This window comes from Lagopus leucura, unplaced genomic scaffold (genome assembly GCF_019238085.1).
Source record: "Lagopus leucura isolate 7727_CA_CO unplaced genomic scaffold, USGS_WTPT01 Super-Scaffold_73, whole genome shotgun sequence".
NCBI lineage: Eukaryota > Metazoa > Chordata > Aves > Galliformes > Phasianidae > Lagopus > Lagopus leucura.
Genome location: NW_024962252.1, coordinates 16094750 through 16122030, shown reverse-complemented (window position 1 = coordinate 16122030; position 27281 = coordinate 16094750). Strand labels below are relative to the sequence as shown.

Genomic DNA, 27281 nt, shown 5'->3' with positions numbered 1-27281 from the left:
ATATATATATATATATATATATATATATATATATATATATATATATAATCATAGAATCACCAAGGTTGGAAAAGACCTAAAAGATCACCCAGTCCAACCGTTCACCTATTCCCAATAGCTCCCACTAAACCATGTCCCTCAACACAACATCCAGCCTTTCCTTGAACACCCCCAGGCTCAGTGACTCCACCACCTCCCTGGGCATATATAAATGTAAGTTGTATATCACAGCACAATCCTTCAAAAGAAGCAGGTTTGCCTGCACCAAGTAACCACAAACTATAAAATTCTCCTTAATTTCATTTAAAGAAATACCTTCCTTTCCCTGTCCTTGGGACACAGACTTGCTCAATGATCTTCTAGCCACTTTTTAAATATTTACACTAAGCAAATTTAATAGAATGAGCTGAGAATATAAAGCCCCACCAGTAACAAGGAGACATAGCAATGAGTTTTAAAACGTATAGGGGAAGAAATTATGTTTGGGCCTGTTTTAACTACATCCATGATAAGACATCGAACTGAAACCCACCCTTATTTTGAAGACTCAGACACAGAGTCCCAACAGCTATAAGGCAGACTGTGAACTGTTTTTTTCAGCTCTCAATACCCCTGTAGTCAGTCAGTAAATTTTCATACTTACCACCGCTTTCCAACTCCATCCCCATCTGGGGACCGCGTATAGGCGATCTTAAACTCGATGTCAGGGACAAGCTGCATGGCTAGGCGATAAAACTTGATGGCTGAAAACAAAAACTGTAGCGTTTAAACAAGTCTGATGCCTACACCAGCTTATCAAAGCACAGGTTTTATCAGGGATTACTTCAACCAGAAGTGCTAAAAAAAAATAAAAATAAAAAAAAGTGGAAAACTCCTTTGCCTAAGCCTCAACTGACTGGGCTTAAATTCAGTGCAGAAGAGAAACAAATCAAACACTGTCAAAACAAAAAGCTTCATATACTTTTTCAGAACAAAGATCTCACATGTTTCAGCTTTCACAAATTTACCTTAACTGCTAAAAAAAAAAATAAACCAGTTATGGAGTATACAAAATTTTACAGCAAAATGCTACCAAGTCTTGATTGCATTTGTTGCACAGATTTTTCCAAGAAGCCAAAGAGATTTTAGACATTACTGTCTTAAATAATCAAATGGAATGTGAAAATAGAGTACAAAAGAAGATGCAAACATATGTTACATATCCATTACACTGCAGGCACTTCAGCTCTACATAACACTACAACATAAAAAAGCCAAAAAATGGTTGCACGTTTAAAAAAAACTACAACAGATACAAACCAAACATTGCTGTGGTACAACCATGGAAACTAGAGCAGGCACAGGAGCAAGCCACTCAGAACACTGAGAATGAGGAACCTGACTTGGGGAAAGCAGCCAGTTCAAAAAGTTATGCAGCTAACAAAAGCTTATGGCATGCTAGAGGAAAACTGACAGGTGGGACTTCATCCAGCACTCAGACAAAGGATGTCTGTCACCCTTTAGCACTCCAAAGATGCTATAAATATTGAGTAGAGGAATAGGCAAAGGAAGAACACTGGTATTAAGATCAGGCGTGTATTTACATGTCTTTCTATATTCCCACGTGATGATTCCCAATCGGTGGCAAGATGGCTATTCTCCCTCTTGATACCTAACTAACAGTGACTTTGGTTGCACTAATGAATCTGAGAAGCCTGAGTTAGGGGCTAATAAGCATTCTTATTTCCTTGAGCACACATCAGCACTGCTGACTGACAAGTAGTAGCCTTTGGTGAAGATGAGGAACACAGCAGCCTCAGCTGAACAGATCCGTCTCAACTTCAACATCTGATCTCACAGCCAGGCCTGCAATGCACTTGAACATGGAAGAAGCTGCTTCACATGACTGCTCGACAAATGTCAGCTATCAGCACATTTCAGAAGCAGGCTTAAAATGTCACTGGGTTCTGGTGAACCGGGCCAGGTCAGCAAATAGAAGCGTGGTCTGGGAACAGATGTCCCAACACACACAGACAGATATCTGTGTCTAGCACAGGGCCTTGTTACTAAGGTCTCATAAGGGTGTATGAGGAAGTTTTGATTTTTGAGGTCACAAATAAAATTCAAATGAGAAAGAGTGCGTTAAATTCAGTGCAGTGCTGTTACATTTCAAAATACTCTCACCTTTTGTCTGAAAGCTAGAAATCCTTTCCTTGAACACCCTTTAGCTTCACCTCAACCGTAGCTCTGTGATATAATGATTCCTTTCATACCTTGTTTGTTTGCTTATCCAAATAATTGAACTCTCAAATTACAATTAGCCATCAGTTTAAGATCACTGTTAACATGCAGTTTTGCACAGAAGTTAGTCTGTTATTCTGCAGTAGGAGCATTCACTGCAGACTTCTGCATTACCTTCATAAAGGGCCCCATTTTGCTCTTCTTCCACTGCTTTCAGGAAAAGTTCTTTTGCCTGCACAATTACACAGAACACTTCTTAAGTTCATTACAAACACAAGTGCTACTTCTTTTGACTTAGAATTGTTTTCATCTTATGTACTGTATTCTACAAATGAGAAGAATGAAATACCTCCATCAATAAAATGTCAAGACATTTATATTCAAGCAGAAACAAATTCCCAAACAACAATCTCTCCATGTCATTTTTTAAAAGAAGAAAAAGATCCAGACAGGTTATAAAAGAGTTAAAAAGCACCACTAACCCAGATCACAGAATGGTGCTGGAGGTACATACAAGCATACAAAATTAACAGAACTCTAATTCTAACAGGATCACAGTACTCCCACTATGACTCACTGTCTGAAAGGTTATATTCTGCTCAGCAGTTCGACTCCCTTAACACAGGGGTTTGACTTGCAACTAAGACAATGCCTTGCAAAGCTTCGTAGCTTTGCAAAAACAGATAGCTATCTACTCCCAAAAGGAACTGAGGAGATGGAAAGAAGCCAAAAATAGTCCATGCTAAACCTCATCTTAGGAAATAAAGACGATTATTGAAATATAATTGACAAAATAAGGAGAAAATGCAACACGACACTGGTCTAGAAAACATGTGTTTCTTGTACCTTTTCCTCTTTTGCTATCTCCTGTTTCCCTCTGGTATCTACAGATTTTACTCCAGGTCCTCTTGACGATGTTCTGCATGGCAGAGGTTCCAATCCACTAGAACTCACACCTGGGGCAAGCTCAAACATCCACTGAGCTCTGAACATCTGCAGCTCTGCCTAAAAGAATCCATCACATTCTGATTTAGTACCACATATTCAGACAGAAGATCTTCCAATCAGAGATGATATAATACTAACCCAAAAGAGAATTTCAAAATTATGCTTTATACTTACAAGTCCTAAAGTCCATTTAGACATGAAGAATTAGCCACTGTTTTGTAGACTTTTTTAAGCACATGTATTCGTTCAATATAATTCAATAACAAATGCCTTTATCTGGACTGATCATGGCAGAAGAAATTAAATTAAATTTTTAAATTAAATTAAAATTAAATTAAGGTAGAATTTAGTTAATTGAATTAAAATTAAAAATTAAAATTAAAATGTAGAATTTAGCTAATTTTTATACATAAGCATATTAAACTTCAAGAAAATCAAGACAGTCATTTGGAATAAAGTACATCTGAGGCCCTACCTCCTTTCTCTTTTTAAAATGAAATGCTATGTTCTGTGAAACAAAACAAGTCATTTTTGCTACGTGTTTTTCTAGCATCTTTGAAGTTACACTTAAAATGTTGCAACTGCTAAGGCTCCTGGAGAACAACGACATAGAAGGCAAGTAACGTAAGCAAATGTGCTTTTCTATCAGACTGCTTCTATCAACTTCCTACTCTAGAACAAGAGACAAATTAAACCTGAGTTTAATCCATACCGAAATTGCTGTCTGATTTCTATTGTTCTTCAAAGAAATTCCAAATCTGACACAAACTTTCATCTGTACAGACTACTTACAACTGACTCACACTCTTGGTACACAATGCAAAATTCAACTACTTCACTTTTGGAGGGGCAGAGAGATTAAGCACACCAGATCAATACACAGTAACCAAACAAGCATTAGCAGCACAGCTTAAATCACAGCAGTGCTGTTTGTGATAAAACACCAGCATGCGAGACGTACCTGAAGGTTTGCTTCACCAGATCTTTCGTTGTCATCAGTTCTTACCATATCAGAGTGACAATCTTCTTCAGCTTCTGCCTAGTAGAGAATGGTCCAGTGTGATTACACGCTGCCAAGTCCCAGCTGAACCTTCATAATGCACAGTCACTACGGATACTCATAAAACAACACACAAGAACCAAACGTCCTCTTACCTCCCCCACCCCACCTGCACGTCCACCTTATCAGTCTGATGATTAAACTTAATCTTAAATCAACTGGTGTTGTTTGCACTTCCCTATTAACTTAATGAAATGTTTTGCACTTCAGCCATATCAACCCAATACAGACTAACCGTGTGAAGACACACATACATCAGCACACTGCCACAATACCCAGCTAAGAACACCGAGGGCTAAAGACACAGAATTGAAGCTTCAGTACTAAATAGTAGTAAGAAATTCATGTAAGAAATTAAAGATTAATCTTCTCAGTGTAAAGGTAACCAATAGTTTTAATTTCTTTAGTATTCAGGAAATATTATTTCTTAGAGAAGAAAACAGCTACTTTATGAACATTATGGGACAGTATGGGCAATCTCAAAAAATTACATATGAAAAAATACACTATATACAAAATATCACTCAGAGGGTGGTGACACACTGGAACAGATTGCCCAAGGAGACTATGGATGCCCCATCCCTGGAGGCATTCAAGGCCAGGCTGGATGTGGCTCTGGGCAGCCTGGTCTGGTGGTTGGCGACCCTGCACATAGCAGAGGGTTGAAACTCAATGATCTCTATGGTCCCTTTCAGCCCAGGCCATTCTATGATATACAGAAGCCACCTTAATGTAAAAGCAGTGAAGAAGCTAGCATGAGAGTGTGACAGCTGGTTTTATTTACAATACTGCTATGAGATAAGTTAAACAAATAAGACCTTCAACCTAACAAGGGCTTTGTTAAAATTAAACAAGCTCTGAGCATCAGCGGCAAAGCCACCATCAAAAATGAACCCTAACGTCAAAGATTTTTCAGAGGAGGAAACAGGTAAACAGCAATGTTCCAGAGCACCAGAAGAGATACAACTGAGCAAGTAGTAACTTAGAATCTGACTGCAGGCAGCTCATGCTGTAGAAGCTACAGCTGTCTTATCGCAACAGTACTGCAGCACACAGGGATTACATCTACGCTGGACAGAGACAGCTGGATAAATTAGCTCTGAAATCAATGTCTGGTAAGGGCACTATTGCAGCACTGTGGTGACACCAGGAGGGCCCACTTCTGCCTGTGCAGAGAGAGGATATAAGGCTTCAGGCATGCAGCTGAGTTCCGCCTAGTCAGCTCTCAGCCTGGGCAGAGCAGGTCTGGTTTTATCTGCAAAATGCAGAGACTGGTAGAGATATTTCTACACGCTATCTTCCTGTGTATAAAGGTGCACCGATTAAAAGCACATAAATTTTAAGCCAAGTTATGGTAAGAATTGGGATTACTTAGGTTTTGAAGCTGGCTGAAGTCCACCTAGCACTTACAGACTTAGTTTCATTAACCGTTCAGGAGTCCTGCTTTCCTTCCTGTTGTTTCTACTCCAGCCAACCCACGTCTCCTCCAATGCAGTCAAAAACCTTTCCTAGTTCTGCACCAACTGCTTCCAATTATTATCAAATGCTCTTTGAAACTTCAGCATGCTCTCAATCCAAACAAAAAAATACAACATGCTAAAGAGTCCTAGAGCAAAACGTAACAACTTTGAGCATTACAAAGCTCACTATAACCAACATTTGACTTTCGTTGCTACTTCCTCTATGCTGAAATTATATATGAGCTGAAGTCTAATATGATAGGTTTGTCTGCAGGAAGCAGTGGCAGCAACAATTTCTCCCCACACTTACCAGTAAAGCAATTAGTCCTCATTGTTATTGCATGGTTAACTGGTCTCCACTAACAACCTCTCTGCTATTTATTTGACCTGCAAAACTCCTATGGTTTTGCTAATACAAATGAATAAATGCTCAGGTACTGCTAAAGCAAACATCACCACACAGGCAGCACTTGGGACCATATGTAAGGCATGCAAAACTTATCTCCTTCAGACCATTCTGACAAAAAGTAAGCTACAGTTCTAGCTTCTGAAGTTCATAGAATACTGTACGGCAGCTATTGCTTAGTTAAAAAATTCCATCCTGTTCATCTTTATGCCACCAGCCTTCCTTCTGCAACCTGTCAGCTGTCACATCCAACAGCTCAGCAACTCTATCCTGCTTAAAAGGTGAGCCACCCTACCCTATGCTGATCAGCTCAAGTGATTTTTCCATTAGAAAAGCGGTAGCAAATCAAGCAACCAAAAGGTCAGTGTGGAAGCAGCGAATGCCTGAGCTAGACAGCGACCTCTAAAAAGAAGTCAGCCGAGCCTGTTCGATTCCAATTTGTTTGCAAAGCTTTAGAAAACACTTGCAAAACACAAGACCAGCTTATTTGCACTGGTCAGTAATAACTCTTGCAGTCAGTAATTACACACTGCTTTACTTTAGGAGCTCTACAGCCACTTCCTAAGGACTCAATACTTCAACTCAGTATTTCAGACCTTTGCTCCAGCAGAGTAAAGCTGCGATCAGAACCAGCTCAAGGCTGGCTGCCGTGGCTGAGCGGGGCTGCACGGCAGTTGTACGCGTCCATCCCAGAGATGACACTGCAAAACAGGTCTGACGGCTAGCTGGCTTGTAAGGGAACAGGACGTAACTCGATTTTACCTCTCTACGTGGTAAATATCAACGCTGTGTTCAGAAGGAAGTTTCAGACACAGCGGTAAGGAGTTTTAAGAGCTCCTGAACGACACCAAAGGGTTCCGGGTGCACTCGAGGCTGCGATCTCAGACACCTGAGCTCACGCGGAGGTGCCGTCAGCAGGGCGGAACCGAACCCAACACCGCCGCGACGCTAAACGGCAAACGCCTGGCAAGGAGCCCGGGCGGCACCGCGGGGCAGGACGGGGAAGGCAAGGCAGCTCCAGGCGGCGCGGCCATCGGCGCAGCCGGCAGGGCCCCGCGGCGGGCAGGGCAGCAGCCGGCGGCGGGCCGGGCCCTTCCGTTCCCCCCGCCCGCAGGTCCCCGCCGCTCACCATGCTGCCGGCGCTCGGGCGGCGCCGTCCCGTCCCGGGGCCCTTCGTCCCCCCCGCTCGGCCCGCGCGTCGTCCCCGCGGGGGAAATTAGCAGAGTTCTCGGTCGGAGAAGCGCACCACGCAGCGGGAGTAACTGCGGGCCCGGCGTACGGCAGCCATCTTCCCGGCGAGTGAGGGGCAGGCGGACACGGGCGGACGGACAAACCCGCGGGGCCGGAGCGCCGCACGACACGCAGGCCGCTGCGAGGCGCCGGCCGCGGGCCGAGACCAGCCACCCCGCCGGACGCACCACGCCCACCGCGCCCCTCCCTCCCGGAGCGTCCCGGCTCGGCACCGCACCGCCCGCTGGGAAGCGCGATCCACGCGGGCCGCCGCTCCGACCGACCCGCCCGCGCAGAGGAGCGGGGGCTGCCGGGAGCTGTAGTGCCGCGCGGGCGGCCATCCCGAGGGAGGCTCCGTCTCCGCTGGATGGCGCCAGTTCCGGCCCGCCGTGCGGGGCTACGGGCCTCGGCCCGGCCTGGAGCGCGGCGGTGCCCGCGGAGCGCGGAGCTGTCGCCTTGCCATGTGTGAGTACCGCGCGGTTCTGGGGATGGGCCCGGGCCGGGCGCTGCAATCAGGCGGCCGTTACGGGTGAGACCGGTCGGTGCTGGGGTTGTATGCGCGCCTTTACGCGTGGCCTCCTCGCCCTTATCCGTACTCGCAGCCCCGAGTGCTTTTAGGAGCGGAGGAGTTGCGTGCTTTGCTCGGGGACGGAGCCGCTGCAGCCGGCGGGGACGTGGCGGCCGCTGCGGGACGGGCCTCGGCCGACGGGGCTGGGAGGAGAGAGCCGCCCCGGGGCCGCCGGGCGCAGCGCCAGCCCTTGTGTTGTGGGGCGGCGTGCCGAGATGCTCGGGTACGCGGCGTGCCTGGGGGCAGGCGGCACGGGCTCGTGGCATGCCGAGGTGTGGAGGTGCTGTGCTCGGCGAGACGTGTACGACCCATCTCGTGATGGTTTTTTGCTAGAGCGTTCAGGCTGCTCTGCCTGGGCGCATCTCTCCTCATTCAGGAACAAAGCCCTGTCACTGGGCTGCATAGTGCTCTCCTCATTCAGGAACGAAGCCCCGTCGTTGGGTGTGTGTGTGTGCTTGTGAGATGGCAGAGAGATGTCTTAAAGCAGAAGTCACTTTTAAATAAGTACGCACAGCTCCAGCTGGCTTCAGTAAGTGTCACGCATGCCTGTGGGAGTTTAACGCTTCCTTAACGCTGGGCTGTGGGGTACATGGCACCAACCTAGGGTGCCCCTTGGGTGCGCCCCACGTTTGGGTTTTCTGAGTGAGGAGGAATGGTGGTGGGGTGTGAGTACCTTGAGGGGAGCAGGCTGGGGGTGGTGTGCTGAGATGCTGCACTGGGCGGCCTGGGAGGTGGTGGGATCACTGTCCCTGGAGGCTTTCAAGAACTGTGTAGATGTGGCCCTGAGGGATATGGTTAGTGGGCATGGTGGGAATGGGCTGGAGGTTAGACTAGTGGTCTTATGGGTCTTATCCAACCTTAATGATTCCATGCTTCCCCCTAACACATCAGCAGTGTTTCAGTCTGTTTGTTGTTTTGGTCATGTTTGGCAGCAGAGCTGGAGTACAAAGAGAGCTTCTTACAGGCTCAATGAAAATCAGTGGCTGTGAAAGGCAGAGGCTTGAAGAAGTATCCCCAGTGTGGATAAGGGCTGGGAACCAGGGCTGCTGACAGCTGGAGTAACCAAAGTTGTTCACGTGGATGTTGAGTGAACGTGGCCTGAACACACATTTATGCTATGCTGGTGTTGTCAGCAGTTTTCTGGGCCTCTTTGGCCAGTGCAGTGACTAATTGGGATGGGGGGACCCAAGGACCCATGCCCCAGGAGGGGGGGGGGGTGGGGAGGTAGACCTAAAACCAGAGGCTTAGTAAACTAAGGGAAAAAAATAATTTGGTAAGTAGTGGAATGCAAGATAACACAATATAATGCAATATAACTGGAATTGAAGCTAATAAATAAAATGAGAGAGAGAGTGTCCAAAACTGAAGGCCTTACTCTAGTGTTGAAGGCAATACAGCTAGGGAGCACACATGCAGAGACAAGCAGTAAAATAATGGGACAGTCTCCTGACTCATGAGCAGTTTTATCTTTCCCTCTAAACAGAAAACCAAGATAGAACAGCAAAGTCTTCTGGGAGATGTAGTTCTTCTCTTCTGAGAACCAGATACCCAGAAATATCAACTATGCGTGGAAATGTAGCATTAACTCTGTAACTCCCTGTGCAACTCATGATGCTATGATATGCAATACTAATAACAGAAATCATAAAACCATAGCAGGTGTGCAGCCTGGAAACTAGCCAAAAAGAAACCGGTATTTCAAAGTGCTGTCCAGGCTCTGTGCTCCTTGGTGAGCAGTACAAAATGTGGGACTGGGTCTCCAACTAAATCTGCTCAGTCATGGTTCCCCAAAGCAGTGTGTGGAGAGAAGCTGGTCCTGCTGCAGGGCAGCTCCTCCCACCTGCCCTACACACTGCCTGGTGTCAAAGGCAGGAACACAGAATCATGGAATTATTAAGGTTGGAAAAGACCTCTAAGATCATGTCATTCAACCATCAACCCGTCACCACTGTGCTCACTGAACTATGTCCCTCAGTGTCACATTTACCTTTCCTTTAGAAACCTTCATAAGCTTCATTGCCATTCTTGAAAATGCTCTAGGTTGAAGCAGATTGTTTTTCTCATAAAAAATGTGTAAAATAGGCCAAAGGTGTGCTGTGGCTGTATATCCTAATTTGTGTTTGTTTGTTCCTGTATTAGTGGGACTGATAGGCTTAGATAACTGAAAACAAAGAATCTTAGCAACATCCTGCAAATACAAAGTTGTGGTTCTGCACTGATAATGGTTACAGAGTTCAAACAATGTAATCCTTTTACAATAGTCATTTGGCTTTGTGAAATAAGGTGAGCTTTTGGAATGCAGGCTTCAGAAGGCAGAAGTGGCATGGCAGGAATGTTGCTGTCTTCTGAGAGCTGGAGAAAAAAGAAAGCAGGGGCCAGACTCAATGATAGTGGAAGAATTTTGTTTTATTCCAAATGTATGAATAATCAACATAGATCACATTTGTTCTAAAGTAATGTAAAGATTAGGAAATGTTTGTGGCAGTTAGATTAAATAAGGGAATATAGACTATCTTTCTTTATGGATGATGTGTCCACTGCTAGAGACACATCCATTCTTAGGAGTGCTGCATTGAAATGCATTTGGCATTTTCTGATGCATGCATAATGTTTTATAACATAAGCTGTGAGGCTTCATCTTCTGTTTTCATTACTAGTATGTGCCCTCAGGGCTAGCTACAAGCTTTCCAGAAGGGGCCTTTAGCTTTAGTGAGCAAATGGATTTGGGGAACAGTTACACCCAGATAAAAGCTGTCTGCTTCAGGTGGGGAACTGAAGCAGGTATTTGATTATAGCTTCCAAGGGCTGTTTCTTTGAGGAGAGAATGGGGTCTGCAAGTGAGTAATCTTGGAAAGGTACAGAAATCAAGTGGATTATGTTCTGTGCTTTCAGACCAAAGGCTAAGTCTTGAAAACATGATTCCTGCAACTGTTGACACTGTCCTGAGTGCTCTGTATTTATGCTGCCACAGAAAGAACTGGTTACAGTCGGAGAAGAAACACTAAGGACTCAAATGCGCTTGCAGCTAAAGTATCCTCATCATGAATAGGTACACAACTATCAGACAGCTTGGTGATGGGACCTACGGCTCTGTCCTCCTAGGGAGAAGCATTGAATCTGGGGAGCTAATAGCCATTAAAAAGTAAGTATTTTCCTTTGTTAGCTGATGCTGGATGATCCCAGTTTTTCTGTTCTGTGATTTGCATCACCTGGTCGTGCACTGACTCGAGCTCTCCAGATGCTACGTGACATCCATACTTGCAGCTGAGCTCCATATGCTTCCTCTCAAAACAGGTTCTTTATATCCTCCCCAGCTCAAGCAGAAAATACAAGGCTGAAATACATAGATATATTGTAATAGTGCTCAGCTACTACGTGCAGTCAGATGCATGTATATTATTTACACTGTTTTGCAGTGCTGCTTTGTGAATCTGCACTCTCTTCCCTGCTGCATACACGGGACATACATTTCATGGTCTAATTCCCAGTATCTTAATGCTGCAGTGGTAAAGAAAATGAGATCTGATGTATCAACTTTTTATTCTATTAATTATCAGTAGTTTCAGCTTATGTTTTTTTCTTAATAGTCTTGGAGAAATCTGCTTGATTTTTCTCATTTTTTTCTCTGCTGCTTCAGTTGTGACCTCAGTTTGTAAAAGACTTATTTGTCCTGGTTGTGGTAAGAGGCATTATGCTGCAGTCACTTTCCTGAAATACCAGCCTTGACCCAGGGATGTACTTGTCAAAAGAGCTTTCAGTACAATGTTGTTTTGTATGAATGGTCAATGGTTGGCTTCAGCAAATTCTCTGTGCTGAGAATGTTTTACCTGCACCAAACCTTGCCAGAAACACTTCTGATTTTCATTTTACAGCATGGTAGAAACTCAAATATTTCAGAACATACCACAAAACAGTAGTTTGTTCTCTTACATTTGAATGCCAACCCATTATTAAGAGCAGAATTGTGAACTGGTACCTGGCAGGACAAGATGTTAATTGCAAGAACACTGCTTACACAAACAAAAATATAAAATTCTTCAAGAAATGAAGACCATGTCAGTATATTTAAAATCTCCTGAGAACTGATTTCAAACTGGAAAATCACTGCAATAATAAGAAGTATTCTTATTATAAAGATTCTTATTGAATTCTGACAAAGACTCAGGTCTTCAAAGGGTACCTCACTCCCTCTGAAATCCAGATTCAAAGCAGTTAAGTAGCTAAGTGTAATCTGTGCTGTTCTGTGTGTATGTACACGTACTGCTTTCATTCTGGGCTTCTGAAAGTATTGTTACGTGAAGGAGCTGATTCACAATCAGAATGTTTGAACACGTAAGACCATACTTTACACATTAATACTTTGCACAGCTGTATTCTGAATTAGGATAGAAAAGATCTGTCTTGTGGTCTGTTCCTATTGAAGCAGAGTTGCTTGTGAGCTTGAAAGGAGAGGCAAAACTGAAAAGGCTGTTGGCATGGTAGAGGAAACTAGCAAGGGAGCAGTGGGCACTGAAAAATAAGGAAATAAGGGGAAATGATATGTGTAAAATTACAAGAAATCAAAACATAGAGGAGAGGAACAAATAGAATATGATGAAGTTGGACAGCCCATGCCATGATCTAACTTGATTTTCAATAGATTTGTATCAAAACTAGTCTGACTCAATCATGACTTGTTGCCCTTGTTCTTTTTACCATTATATTCTTCTCCATCAGATTGTATACTAGAAAGAAAAATTATATATTTCAACTTGCTGAAGGCTCTTACATCTCTGCAAAAGGATACATGTGCAGAATAGGGCATCCCATATAATACCAGCGCTTTAAAATTCTACTAGAATGTACTTTGCCTAAAAATCCAGAGGTTCTTTTTTTTTGACAAAGGAGATGACACCTTATATTTAGATGGTGGATTTGAATTCCTGAGCTGTAATGAGACTTCTAGGTCTAAGACTGTAGCTGATGTTGACCACGTATTAATTGTTTTTGCCTCTACTGTTGTAGAATGAAGAGAAAGTTTTATTCCTGGGAGGAATGCATGAATCTTCGTGAAGTTAAGGTACTTGCTTCATTCAATGGCTGACTTATATTAAAAGATCCCTGACACATTTTCGGGTAACAACAAATTATTTCTACCTCTTTTGGCAAAAAGTCTCCCACAGAATTGCTGTGGATGTTGTTGCTACAGTTCTGTTTCCTGCCTCTTTGCATTTGACTGGGGTGACAGTAATGTTATGGAAGTACTGCAGTTTTAAGAAGAAATGCATAACGTTGTGCAGACTTGCTTCCAGTGAGGGTGGTAAGTGTGGGAGATAGCTTTCTTATCATGAAAACTGGAATTGGTTGGTGTGTTTTGTGGAGCTAGACAACACCTGGTCTTCACTCAGCTGAAACCTTTGTATATGCAGCTGCTTTTGTCTGGGTAGTTGGTTTGGAGATGGTCCTGTAGCATGAAATTCTGATGCTAGCAAAGCGTTAAGGGTATGTTTTTAAGGTCTCCCTTAATTTCTAGGCTTTGCAAACCTTGCAAACACACCTAGGTCGTTCTTCCAGGATGATGCATTTTCTTCTAGTACAGCTAGTAGCGTTGCTACTGCAAGAATGAATGTCCAACAAAAAATCTAGAAAGAAGAGAGGATGAAGAACCAACAATGATTTCCAGGGTTTTACTTCGTCCTGAGTCTAACCCGACTGTCATCAGTGCAAGTGATGCAAATTCTGCCAGTGGGAAGCTCTATATAGAGAAAATACCATTGTTTTGATACCTCCTGTGCTGCCAAACAGCTGGCTTATGGGTGACCAGCTGTGCATTATGCTGATGTGTATACACTTCAGGTAGCAGTATTTGAAAACTCGGTCTTTGGTCTCATAGCTGTCTAATTATTTAAATGTTAAAGTTTTGAAGCCAAGTCTCCTGCATCGGTGAAATCATCTTTTTGTTTCTGTTTGAGTAAGACCCAGTAAAATACTGTTTGTGTTTTCTGCTTCCAGTCTTTGAAGAAACTAAACCATGCCAATGTAGTAAAGCTGAAAGAAGTCATCAGGGAAAATGATCATCTCTATTTTGTGTTTGAGTACATGAAGGAAAATCTTTATCAGTTAATGAAAGAAAGGTATGTAAAAACATCACCTGCTCTTAATTACTTGTGTAATGTGCTCATTCAGCTTACTTTTAACGCCTCTGCTGTTTTTCAGAGGAGTTTGGATCTTCTGCTTATGCTTAGATCACTAGGGCTCAAGTCTTTGTGATACAGCAGGAGCTGTATCTATCTATGGCTTTCCCCTTTGAGCATATCTCAGGCAGTTTAAGGAGAGTTTCCTGTGTCTCTTCTCAGATTAGCCTGGTAGATAAATTGGATACTCTTTTGAAAATTAGGAACTGAGGACTTTTAATGTCCCTCAAACTGAAGAGGCATTAAACTTCTGATTTCTAGATAAGTACTCTAGCTGGCAATGATTCTGTATTAGAGACAGCTACTTCCTATGCTTTTAATTTGGCTTTCTCAAATAAATGAATAAGAAGTGATTGAAATAGTAACTGTGAAAGGTCTAATTGTGGATTGCTTTAGGAATCTTCTTTCTTTTTTTCTTTTTTTTTTCCTTGCAGTTCTGTCTGACATATTCAGAAGATTGACTATTTTGTCTGTCAGTTTTCTCAGAATCTTTTACCTCTTTGATAAGGTCTTAATTTTACCTTTTAGACCATGATAGGATCCTCCAGAGGACAATCTGGGGGTAAAATAGCTTTCTGCTTTGAATCATTTGGAAGAAGCCATTTTCGTCCTGTGACTTCAGAATAAGCCAGTGAGAGGGCTTATTATCATCATAGTGTATCTCTGTGAATATTTCATAAATACTTGATAAAATACCTTTTTAAAGGTAGAGATACTTACTGTGCATACACAGGTATAGAACAACTTTCACTAAATTGTGCACGTAGATGTAGGTGCTGATCTTTAATTACATGAAATAACAAAGCTTGAGAAAATAATTCTAGTGCCTAAGATACAGACCAGTGATCTCTATCATCATCACAGAAATTCATAGAAATGCTGAATATAGTCTACCTCCGTATGAAAACCAAAAAGGCAGATGTCTATGAAAGCATGCAGTACACCACGTTCTTTTCAGTTTAACCAGCTCTCAGACTGGTTAGATATCTCATTTGTAAAGATCTGATTGATCAGATTTATATTCTTAAATCTTTGAGTTACTATTGCTGTGTAAAGGGACTGTGGAGAATTTTTCTTTCTGTTGTAATTTGAAAAAATAAGAAAGGCTGAAAAGTTGGCTGTAGGAGCAGATGTCACTTCCAAAATATGTGATGATCATTCTTTAGAGCTCAGGAAATTCAGTAAGGCCCAGACCATCCTCTTTCACTCTTATGGCCAATTTTTTTCCCCTCCCCATCCTCCCAAACTGTCTGTACATACAGTGTTTCCTGATGTGCAGAAGCAGCTGATACAGAGCTGCTTAATCTTAATCTTCTGTTGGTGAAAGGGTCTATCACTAAACTGCCTGCTATGGCTGATCTAGGCTAAATATCATGAGAAGAGCCTCTTGTTTTTGCTGGTACAGATTGTGAAAGTGCCATGCAAGTTTTCATGGAGCAATAAACTACCAGAGAGTGCTTAGAGTGTATCTAAGAGTTTTACTGTTATTGTTGGCTTTTCTCTTTGGTTCATAAGAAGCATAAGTTAATATGTAAACTTAATAATTAACATTTCTTTCCTCTTTTTTTTTTTTTTTCTTTTTGTCCTGTAGAAACAAACTGTTTCCTGAGGCTACAGTTAGGAATATTATGTACCAGATCCTGCAAGGGCTTGCATTTATCCATAAGCATGGTAAGCTATGTTTTAGCTGTAAATACTTTGAGTTAGAATGAGATAACCTCTGTGTAAGGTTTTTGTTTGTTTGTTTCAGTGAGTACAAATACATTACTAACTTTCATTAAAGGGAGTCATCAGAAGAGTGTTCTCTTACTGCTCTCGTCAAATACCTGAAAGGTGCTTACAGCAGAGCAGGGCTGGTCTCTTCTCACTGGTGACAGGACGAGGGGAAATGGCCTTAAGTTGTGTACAACTTAGGTTGGATATCAGGAAAAACTACTTTGCAGAAAGGGTTATTAAGCACTGGAATAGGCTCCCCAGGGAGGGGGTTGAGTCACCATTCCTGCATATGTTTAAAAAACATTTGAATGTGGTGCTCAGGGACATGATTTAGTGGAGGGTTGTTAGAATCAGGGTAGTATGGTTAGGTTGTGGTTGGACTTGATGATCTTTGAGGTCTTTTCCAATCTTAGCTATTCTGTGATTCTATGAGTGGCACTAAACTAGCAATTTGTGTTACAGAAAATAGAGGGCAGGTATCTGTATTTTATAGCTGCCTGATGTTGCATTTTGGAGGTTTGCTTAGTTTCTTTTCTATAGATTTCCACATTCTGTAGTGGGCAGCTAGCAGCCTTCTGTAACTTGTCTGATGTTAATGGCCACAGTCCTGATAGATTTAGAGGTCACCTGAGATTGAGAATAAAGGATATCTTACTGTTTATTATTCTCTGAATGCAGAGAGCTCTATAAAAAGAAAAAAATATACTGATATCCATTGCCTGATAGGTTATCAGTGCTTGCAGACTGTTAAGAAGTTCTTAGATAGGAAAAAAAACAGGCTTCAAAATACAAAAATCAGCTCCTATTTCAATTTCTATTTTTTAAAAAAGCTTTGAAGTAAAAAGTTTTAATCACTTCCTTGCACACTTTCCATCATAATTAGAATAAAGCTAGCATTAAAATAGTATTTGTTATTTTTTTAAAGGAAGAGTCACCTGAAAGGGAGTTACCTGCCTGACTGTTCACAGTTGTTGCAGAGTAGTTGATTAGTTCTTCATAAACTGTTGAACAATCATTATGCTGGCTGGTTTTCTTGGGCATTGAAGACATTCGGTTCTGTGTGGTGCTATTCAAGCTTCATCAGTAAGAAGTGAAACAGTGTAGATGGAAAATAAAGGTGGCAGCTGGGTGTGGCATTGCAATGCACGTCAATATTTTATTTGAATTTTAGGATTCTTTCACAGAGACTTAAAACCTGAAAACCTCCTTTGCATGGGACCAGAACTTGTGAAAATAGCAGACTTTGGCTTAGCCCGAGAAATCCGATCCAGGCCTCCTTACACCGATTATGTATCCACAAGATGGTAAGCAAAAGTATTTCTTGATGTTGTGGGAATCTGCAGGTCTTAAAATGAGGCTCATAAATAAGCAGTGTAACGTTTCTGCAGAATATAATACTGCTCTTGATTCATCCTCTTGATGAAACTTTTATTTAAGCTGGGCATAATTCAAAAAGCTTCAGGTGGTGCAAGGCGGTTTGCAGGTAGCACCAGAGCGGGAACTGAGGGGGATCTGATGGCACAGGTGGGATGTGGTGGGAATGCTGCATGTCAGGAAGATATAAGAGAACTTAAAGGGCTTACGTAGTTTTTTTTAATTCTTTTTTTCTAGGAAATAAAGGAAGGTAGGCACCTTGTAAGTCATGTTTGCTGTTAACTGCAAAGAACAAAAAGCTGAATGGTTCTGTATATGACTGCTCTTGAATTGTGTTGATGGTTGTGATTTTTTTCTTTTCCTCTCTCTCAGGTACAGGGCTCCTGAAGTCCTTCTGAGATCCACCAGCTATAGCTCTCCTATAGACATTTGGGCTGTTGGTTGTATAATGGCAGAAGTTTATACACTGAGGCCTCTCTTCCCAGGCGCCAGTGAAATTGATACAATATTCAAAATTTGCCAAGTTTTGGGGACACCAAAGAAGGTAGGTACAGTCACATTCCACTCTGCAGTAATGATCTACAATACATAATAATTTTACTTGACTTTACACTTACTGCATAAGCATGATGTAGTTTTACTGTAAAAACTGATGTGTAGAGGAGGAGAAGTAGACTCCTGAATAGCAAACAAAGTCATTAGACTGTGATTCATTTTGACATTGAAATTTCATTGTTTCTTGCATTTCAAGCAATGCTTTAAGAAGATAAAAAAATCGTGGCAAACTCCTATGTCCTGTTCACATTTGTGCCTTTGACATGATCAAACATGCTTCCCACTTCCCTTACTTCCCACTAGAGCTTTGAGGTGAAAATGTTTGGTGAAACCTTCAGAATGTTTTAGGTGGCCACAGAATGGCTGGTTGCAGCCTGTAACTGGTTGGAGAATATATGCTAGTGCTTTTAGGCACTGTGATATTTTACACTTGAATTTTCTTTGTGTTTGGAAATTTCATTCTCCCAGAATGACTGGCCTGAAGGCTACCAGCTTTCATCCTCCATGAATTTTCGCTGGCCTCAGTGTGTACCTAACAACTTAAAAACCCTCATACCTAATGCTAGCAGTGAGGCAGTGCAGCTGATGAGAGACATGCTGCAGTGGGATCCCAAAAAGCGGCCAACAGCCAGCCAGGTTTGATTTTGTTTTCTTTCTCATTTCTGCATATGACTCTTCTTTTCACTGCAAGTCACTGTGTATAGGCAGGTACTCAACAGTTGCTCAAGAATGCTGTTCTTGGCAGGGAAAAGAGCAGAAGCCAAGAACAGTTTCCAAGACAAAAAGGAGTAATTAACAGGAAGTTATTAATCTGTTGCATGCAGCATCAGCTGCATGAGGCGAGTCCTCAGTGATCAAATGTGTGAGTGCTGTACACCTAAATGAAGTATAACCCAGCCACAGTGAGTTATAGAGTGAAGGCTGGATGTGTGGCTGAAGGCTGTGATGCTGTACTTTCATTGCTGTTGATGGGCATCGCAGAATCACAGAGTGGCTGAGGTTGGCAGGAGCCTCTTGGTCTGCCTGCTTCAACCTTCCTGCTCAGCAGAGCCACCCAGAGCATGTTGCACAGACCATGTCCATACAGCTTTGGGTTGTCTCCAAGATTGGAGACTCCTCCATAACTTCTCTGTACCAGTGCTCAGTCACTCTCACAGTAAAGTGTTTCCTGGTGTTCAGACAAGAGCACCTGCTGTTTTCTATTCCTGAAAAAGTGCACTAAAATTTGTGCTGTCCCATAGAGCAAGAGTAAGTTAGAAACTGTGGATTCCTAAATTGGCTCCTAACGTTTTCATTATGTTTTAGGCACTTCGATATCCATACTTCCAGGTTGGACATGCTTTAGGCCTTCAGGAGCTGACGAGACCAAAGGAACTCCATGATAAATCATCTCTGCATATTAAGCCTGTCCCTCCAGCACAACCTCCTTCAAAATCCCATGCCCGCATTTCTTCACGGCCATTTCAGCAAAGCCAGACTTCTCAACATTTGGTCTATCCGTGTAAGACAGACAACTCTGGGGCTGATCACAGTAAATATTTACAGGAGGACAAGTCGAACCAGGTTCTTCTGCCTGCAATTCACAATAAGGTTCCTCAGCAGGTAAAGGTTCATCTAGCGTACAGATTTTCCTTAATGATGTTTGGTTTTTTTCTTGTTCTCTTGCATAAGATTCTTATACTGTGCTAAAAGTATAGGAAATGGGAGAAAAAAAACAGCAGCAATAACTTCCTGTCATAAACTGGAGGTTAGTATGTTGAAATCAAAATCTAATTTTGATTACTGTAAAACAAGCAAGTTGATGTCTCAATTCAAAACATGTTATGTTCCCCTTTGTGGAGTAGGGTGTTTGAAGGATGATTTTACGTGACTGAAATGATCTACAGGAGTCAGAATATCACTGGGTTTCATTCCATAGAGAAAAAAAAAGTATCCAACTGAATGGAATTGAATTGAGATGGTGAGCTGTTACCTTAGTCCATTTAAGTCTTCCAGATTACATGACCAGGACAGCTAGTCCATTTGAGCTTCTGTACTTCCTTGTCATGGAAGACAAGGTTTTTCTTTCAGAATAAGAACCTGCCATTTCTTTTGATTAAGAAGACCAGTTAGGTGACTAAAGAAGGGTAAATGCTTTTTTCAAGCAGTTGGTCTCTACTTAAGGCTGTCTGTACTGGCAATTGACTGATTTGCACAAAGTTCAATTGTACAAATGCAGTTAAGTGGCTGAGGTGACACAGTTTTTTATCTGCACAGTGCCACAAGTAAAATATATTTTATAAATGTCTAGGTATGGGCTTGTGAAAACATGAATGTAATTGTGGTTTGGTACTCCCAAGATGGATCAAGAAATAAAAATCAAGAGTGAGCTACTTTTTCTGAAGCTGTATAGCAAAAGATAAGTAGGATTGGAAATGAGACCTAAGGAATATATTCTTCTGTCAGTGTAAGATATTATGATGTAGGATAAAATGGAGAAGATAAGTAGTGATGTCTACAGGCTACAGATTGTGTTCTTAGCAAGCTTAATGAAGGCTAGATTTCTGCTACAGCTCTGCAACCAATTCCTTTAAGGCAGGAAAAAAGATGCTTTGGTCTTATCACCTGGTTTGTGTTGTAAGTGTGTGAGGTTTTGTTTTGCCTTGTTTTCCAATCACTGTAATAGAAAGCATCTACTGGGACTGAGAACATAAATGGTGAACTTAAGCCAAAAGCTAGGCGAAGGTGGGGACATCTTGCTCGGCCAGTGAAGAATTCTGAAGAGTGGGATGACTTGGAAGACCTTGATTTCAGCTCTTCTATCACAAGGGTTGACTTGAAAAACAAAAAGAGGCAGAATGATGAAACTACTTGTAGGTAAGTTGGGTTTTGTTATATTTGAACTTATTTCCTTACATTTCACATCATTTTTCTTTTTTTTTTTCTTTTTTTTTTTTTTTTTGCCCATAATGTTGCTCTTTATGCTTTCTATGGATCTAGAAACATATATCCATGCCAGTCAAGGACATGCAGTTTTCCTGTCTGTTAGTTTGTATTGGCTTCTGGTTGAATGGTGACCTTTCAATTACTACATCTTCTTTCATGGACAGTGCACGTCTCTAAGCAATTCCTTGCTCATTTTTCCCTGCTGAAAATAATGCCTAATGTAAATATTTTCAGGTTAATCTTCTGATACATGCTTTCTGTTTGCCATGTGAACCATTTCAACGTATTTCACACATGTTTTGTGTTACTCTAAGCTGTATTTTCCGTGGATTAGAAGCAGAAGAGAAAAACTAATTGAGATATAAAAACTGATGAAGCCATTTTTGAGGGAGCTACAAGTGCAGGTCAGACTTTCAGGAGTGCTCATATGGCTTCAGGCTGAAAATATTCCCTGTTGTCTGTGTGTTTATGCTGTAGTGAGCACAGTGAGGAAATGATTCCTGGAGATGAGATGGAAGAGAGAAAGCCAACTGTGGTTAAACATATGCTATAAGTTTTGGACTAAGCGTAGCAATTTTTGGGTTATAGATTTGAAAGCATTTTGGACCTGAAGCCTTTGGATGCAGTTGGCTCTGGCAGCAGTGCACCATCCCATGCCATCTTCCCACGGCAGGACACCCCAACGCTGCAAGTTTCTGCAGCAAAGCAGCACTACCTGAGACATTCTAGGTATCTACCCGGTTAGTAAAAAAATATTCATTTCTTTTTCCTCCTGTGATTCCAGCAACAGTATGAAATAGTCATGAATGCATTATTCCTTATCCTTTGAGCTTGTGGAGTTGGGGCTGCTGCTTAAAGGAAGGAGAGGAGGAGCTTTCTTGCTTATGCGGGTGGCTATAATGCTAACTGCATTCTAGCAGTCTAGCAACTGAGATGAATCCTGTTTATGTGAAGGGGATGCTGGCATTTTTTCCTCCTGCCAGATGCTCTTTTATATTTCAAAGTGTATTAGAAAATGTCTACTAATGTGCCAGGCTATTCCCTGTTCCCCTTAGAAAAATAAGGCTGATCTTGTAGACTGGAAAAAATAGTGCCCTGAACTTGCCTGGCTATGTAATACCATGAACAATAGAAGCTAGTTGATAATGGGAATATGCTTTGCCATAGCTTGGGATTTTATAGAATCCAAATCCTGTCTCTGTAGAGGAGCTGCGTGCCAGTAGAGCAACCTCCAGTTATACTGAGGCTAGTGCTGAAGTAGAGTGAAGTACAGGACTGGGGAGTGTGGCTGCCTGTAATTAAAATGAACTGAATATAAAGATGTCCCGTTTCATAATTTCTGTTTACAAAGGCAGTATCAGCAGCTCCTTAACTTATAGGATAAATACTCAAAGTTGCTGAAGTTGAGAAGATCCCATGATGTAAGACTTGGCCTTTTTTCCTGAGGAAAAAAAAAAAAGATGATGTGTGACTTCACCATTTCAGACACTTTCAGATTGTCTCATTTAAACAGAGTTTGGTAGCTAAAAGTTTTGTTATCAAAGGAGGTAGTAAAATCCATTCATCCCAAGCCTGCTTTAGCTTTACTGTAAACTTGAGCATATCCTTGCATGTTGGATACCCTGCTTACATAGTAAAGTCTGTGTATTAAACACAAATAATATGTGATGTATGAATTCTACTGCAAAGTGTTTGCAAACTCAGTGGTTTCAGTAGATAATCAGAGAAGAGTGCAGTACTTTGAGAGACATTGTCTACCTTTACTCAGTCCCAGGGTATCTTGTCAGGATGTATAATGTTGTGTTTGGTGTGAAGCACAGAATTTGTGGCCTTGATGCTAAGGATCCTGTCTTGGCATAAACAGCCATTGACACTAGTGGGACTCTTTACACAAGTATAAATTCAGGAGGAGGGCTTGTGGCCTCTCACAGAGTGTGAGAGGATAGGAAGTAAGCCAGAGGCATGGTAGGGTGAAAACGTTTTGGTTGAGTTCACTGAACTTAATAGTTGCTCCACAGTTGTGCATCAGATGGAATGTGTGCAAGTCTGTGTAAAACGAGATTTTCAGCATGGTAATTGTTACTTTTTTTGCAATAGGAGTAAACACAAGAAATAGCACGGTCTCCACTTCAAGCAAGGAGTCTGTTCCATCTAATCCCTGGCCCAGTTCTGGTTTGCCTGGAAAAGCTTCAGTTTTGGGAGGAAGTATTAACAGGATAAATTCAGGTAAGGTGGTCCCACAGTTCCACATAGCTGTGTTTTGGGGTCACCTATTTCTAGTACATTGCCATCTCCAAAGATACATGCTACTGTGCCTGTTCCTTTTGTTAAGCCTGGTAATGAGCTAAATGGCTGAATGTAAATGGCTAAACAGCATGAGAACCTTTATATAGATAGCCAGGCTCCTTCCTGGCTCCTCTACCGATTTTTGACTTTTTGGGTTTTTTTTGGTAGCTTGGTAGGATGTCATTAGGTTTCCCCCTCTTATTACCATCATTTCCCACAGTCTACTGGGATAAATGCAGGCATATAAAGGATCTGTGCACTTTTGGTATCTTTGGCAAAGTTTTTGTTTCCGTCAGTCCCTGATCAGCTTTCATCTCAAATACAGCCTGTCACTTCGCACCTCTGTAACCTGTGCAGGAGATGGATTGCATTGGCCACAGATGTTCCTTGCTTTTTCTTTCAGGTCCCATAGCATCAAGTGGTCTGACTGGTGGCTATATCCCTTCATTTCTGAAGAAGGAAGTAGGCTCTGCTGGGCAGAGGGTTCAGTTAGCGCCAATTGCAGATCGATCTTCAAGTAAGTGTGGTACCACCACCATCTTGGTCCCTTGCTGTTGCTTTGGTTATTCTATGTGCAGCATTATGTTACAGATCAGTGCTTTACTCTGTAATTATTTAAGCGACTGGAACTACTGCTTGTAGCCTTGCAGAGCTTCATGTAGAGAAGGGTTATTTATTTAGTTAATGAATTACGTGTTTTAACCACAGCTGTTACCCAATAAGCACACTGCAACGGAACCTAGAGTCTGATGTGAGAGCTGGCACAGGATTCACACTTGCCAATCCAAAGTGCAGGTGCTCCTTGTATAACAGGGTTTTAAGGTTTGGATCACGCACGTTGTTTCACATCAGCAAATCCTCAATTAACCATAACCTCTTGGAGTTTTCTTTCTCCCTTAGATTATGCTGCTCTGAAGTCAGCAAGACCCCATCTTGGACGGCCACCATTCAAGTCACCTTCCAAAAGCCCCCCCGGGGTAATGCCGCTCCCGCCCCCAGCTCAGCCAGTCCACGGCCGCGTTGACTGGTCTGCAAAGTACGGAGCTCACCGGTGACACGTAGAAATGCTCTCCCAGCAGCGCCCATTGCCCACATGGTGACTGACGTGTGACGGTTTTCTGATGTTTTATAGACTTGTAAATTTAAAAGAAACAGATCTTCTACGGTTGAGACCTTTCTGAAGGTTGCTTTGGTTTTGTTTTTTAACTTTTATTTGTGTTGATTTCAATGCAATCTTGTACTTTTTTTTTTTTGTATGAAATTTTGTTATATAATTGGGTCCAATTATTTTCATAAATCTGATACCTTTTGTATATATGGCTTAGGGATCTTGGCATTTTTATATGATAAATTTTTATAACAAACTTTTTTAAATTCTAACTTTTCCTTTCTTGGATTCAACATTTTTATAAAAATGAGTTTAAGAAAAAATAAAGCAAAGCGGTGCAATATTGTGTTGGAAGAGAAGAGCGAGGAAGGGGCATTCATTAGATGTTTTCTAAAGCCTATGTGCTAAGTGAGATTGTTTAATTTCAGTGATGTCATGTCTTGATGCCACACTGCTGCTGCTGTGTACTCGTTTGCTCTGTACATCAAAGGAATGAGCGAGCAGCAGTCCAACCTCTCCTTTACAGCCACTGAGAGACTGCTGGAAGTCCCAAGTCGGTGGGAAGCTTTTCTTTTTTGTATTTATTACTTTAATTTTACAAGGCTTTTGTTGGACTGCTGTCCAGCTTTCCACTCCCATTCTTTTGCTCTTACCAAATCTGGGTAATCTTGTTTCGTAAAGGATAATCAGTAGATTTATTTTCTGACACTGTGTCTGTCATGCTTCAAAATTACCTCTCGGTGTTGTTCACTATCAAATAGAATGTGGACCTACCTCTCTTAAATTTGCTTAAATGTTTCCTAATGACTAATGAGGAGAAACATTGGGTTCTGGTTTTGCTGTTGTTGGGAAGAGAAGATCCAAATACGTATTTAAGGCAGTATTGAGAATTACAAAGCTGGTTTCATAGTGAAAAAGTATTAGTGAGATGCAGGCAGCAGAGTTCAAGGAAACAGTATCTATGCATTTAACTTAATCTTTGTAACTGTTTCAAATGACTTTTGAGGGGAAAAAAATGTAAATTTGGAGCAAATTAATATGTTCAAGCTTCAGTTCTTCTTCATTTCAATGTCTTCACTTGTGATGTGAAGAGTGTGTCAGTTGCTGTAAATTAGGCCCCCAGACTCTACTGGGTAAAAAATGAGGCTTTATGTCAGACTGCTAAAAACCATTCAGTTTGAAGGAGAAAAGGAACAAGAGGGTTCCAGACAAAGGCAGGTTGTTTCTGCACTGGGAAGGAGCGCCGACATTCAGCTATCAGCAAATGGTTCATTTTGATCATAGTATTTGGCTGTTCCTTCACCTCCTTCCACAGAAGATTAGTCCTGTAGCTGAGACAATTACAGTGCTGTGGGAGGACATCCTTCATAGCTGCATTTTGGACAAGCACCTTCAAAGCTGAAATGTACACATCTTCCCACAGAACTGTACAGAAATGGTCAGCTTTTGCGAAACCTCATCTGAACTCATTTTATCAATGGATTGGGCTGAAACTTGTGAGAGCCGGTCTGAAGGGATCAGAGGTATGGTGACATCCGGCTGCTTGGAAGGAGAGAAATGTGCCAGTGGCCCTGCCCCATGGGGGGCAACTGCTGCGGGCTGGAGCCTGGTAGCATGCCCTGGCCTTCTCAGCTCTTTCCATGAGAACACACAGGACTCAGGAAACTGCTCCCCAGAGTAAACTGCTGGCTCAGTGCTGTGGGGAATCAGGAGGGACTCTGGTCACTGTTGGCTTTTGCTGACTGAATCTATAGCGAGTTCACAGGGCAAAAGGACCAGAAGTGTCTATGCATTAAAAAAGCACGTGTGTAAGGCTTGCACATGCCACAGATACGTCCAGCTACGCCAGGCACTTGTCCTTAACATGTGCTAACAGCAAACTGAACATAACAGCTTCTGTAGCAGCAGTGTTAATGCGTAGCAATGACCATTCCAATTCTGTACCACATGCTGGTGTTGTGTTTGGGTAAGTGGAGAGGGAAATATGTATATTTGTGTCAGAAACTGGAAAGATAGTTGTTTCTTTTGGTGGAAATAAATATCTGTATTTATGTCTAGATATCATTTAATTTATTTTTTTGCTGAATAATCAGTTTTAGGGGAAATAGCCTGAACCTGTCCTAAGTATCCCTAGGCCTATGTAGGCAGTTTATGTAGTCTGTTCCATACATTCGATTCCTACAAATGGAAGCACGAGATGAATCATGAGAGCACGCTGCTGAGGCTTGGGCTCATGCTACCTACCCACACGTGCCTGAGCTTCTTCCAAAGCAGGGAGGAGTGAGAATCTCCTCAAGAAATGCAGCTTACCTGAGGACTCCCCTGGAGATGCTCAGGCCTCTCCCTGTTAATGATGGGGACCACTCTACTTGGTCACAGTGATACAGGATGAATATGGACTTGGCCTGTGTATATCTGAACCCCCATCAGCCCAGCCCTGTTTTCTTGGATACGATGTTCAGTCTTGGTCAGTCCAGCAAAAGTATTAGATTTAGTTCTTTTTTTTTTTTTTTTTTTCTTTTGCCACAACTCCTCCTTTCCTGAATAAAAGCCTATATTTTGTGGGGGAAAAAAGCTAATAATCTTGACATTCAGAATGACTTCTGCTACTTTCAGCTTAGTGAGGTGGGAAAACTGCAAAATGTTGGTATATTGATATCACTCTTGTAGCCTTTACTCAAGCAAAGAATGTTGGGGATGTTCTTTTAAGGATTAACCTGATTGAGCAATGTGCAGTGCTGTCTGAGTACAGTGCAGAGGGAAAAGCTGTCAGCCTGTTGGTTATACTGAGAGCTGGACAAGCAGCATAGCAGAGAATTTATCATATGTAGCCTCCTACTTTGTGTTGTAATGTTTAGCAGCATCGTTATGCAAAATGTTGTTGGAATTCTGCAGTTTGCTTGTTCTCAGCATTACGTGTAGAAATGACTGCTGGGAATAAAGGAGCGTGCCAGCGGCCTCATTCACCTCTGCTGTCCAGATCTTCCTAAGTCTTGTGTCAGTGCCACAATATCAGCCACAAAGCCACGGTTCCTGTGGCGTTTCAGTATCTGGTAAGGCTGTTGGTGCCAATGGGATATTTCATAAAGGAGAACGGTTTTGAACTTAGAGGAAGAGCGTGGAATTAAGTATGATTATAAAGAAATAATGGTTCTTGTTTATTCAATGTTTTTGTTCAAAAAGGTTATATATGTTTGTTCCGTTCCTTCTCTGTCAAGTCTCCTGCCCAGAATAAAGTTACTCTTGAAGAAA

General features: G+C 42.0%; 2 protein-coding genes across 5 annotated transcripts in view; one reads left to right on the top strand and one right to left on the bottom strand.

Annotated features, from left to right (window-relative positions):
- FBXO9 (F-box protein 9) overlaps window positions 1-7443 on the bottom strand; it is a 17017-nt gene extending 9574 nt beyond the window's left edge. Inside the window, exons 1-5 of the mRNA XM_042876830.1 lie at window positions 7224-7443; window positions 4130-4207; window positions 3067-3225; window positions 2395-2452; window positions 644-743 (exon numbers count right to left, since the gene is read on the bottom strand). Of these exons, the coding sequence (XP_042732764.1) occupies window positions 644-743; window positions 2395-2452; window positions 3067-3225; window positions 4130-4207; window positions 7224-7226 (398 nt within the window). The 5' untranslated portion in view covers window positions 7227-7443. The remainder of the gene's footprint in view (window positions 1-643; window positions 744-2394; window positions 2453-3066; window positions 3226-4129; window positions 4208-7223) is intronic.
- Window positions 6616-27281, top strand: CILK1 (ciliogenesis associated kinase 1). Of its 4 annotated transcripts, none has more exons than XM_042876795.1 (14): window positions 6618-6911; window positions 10785-11034; window positions 12897-12951; window positions 13884-14005; window positions 15657-15736; window positions 16953-17085; window positions 17528-17699; window positions 18179-18346; window positions 19016-19312; window positions 20376-20566; window positions 21224-21375; window positions 22733-22861; window positions 23325-23438; window positions 23822-27281. In XM_042876795.1, exons 2-14 carry the CDS (start codon window positions 10934-10936, stop codon window positions 23974-23976), a joined length of 1869 nt encoding a protein of 622 aa, XP_042732729.1. In that variant the 5' UTR covers window positions 6618-6911; window positions 10785-10933; the 3' UTR covers window positions 23977-27281. The 4 variants fall into 4 exon arrangements, with proteins under 4 accessions (XP_042732754.1, XP_042732729.1, XP_042732739.1 ...); XM_042876805.1 differs by lacking the exon at window positions 6618-6911 and adding an exon at window positions 7714-7789; XM_042876814.1 differs by lacking the exon at window positions 6618-6911 and adding an exon at window positions 7725-7789 and having other exon boundaries at window positions 10864-11034.

Coding starts and splice junctions, on each gene's coding strand:
- CILK1 (XM_042876795.1), top strand. CDS start 10,934: ATGAATAGGTACACAACTATCAGACAGCTTGGTGATGGGACCTACGGC. Junction 19,313..20,375: donor ACAATAAGGTTCCTCAGCAG/GTAAAGGTTCAT, acceptor TCACTGTAATAG/AAAGCATCTACTGGGACTGA. Junction 20,567..21,223: donor AATGATGAAACTACTTGTAG/GTAAGTTGGGTT, acceptor TTTGGGTTATAG/ATTTGAAAGCATTTTGGACC.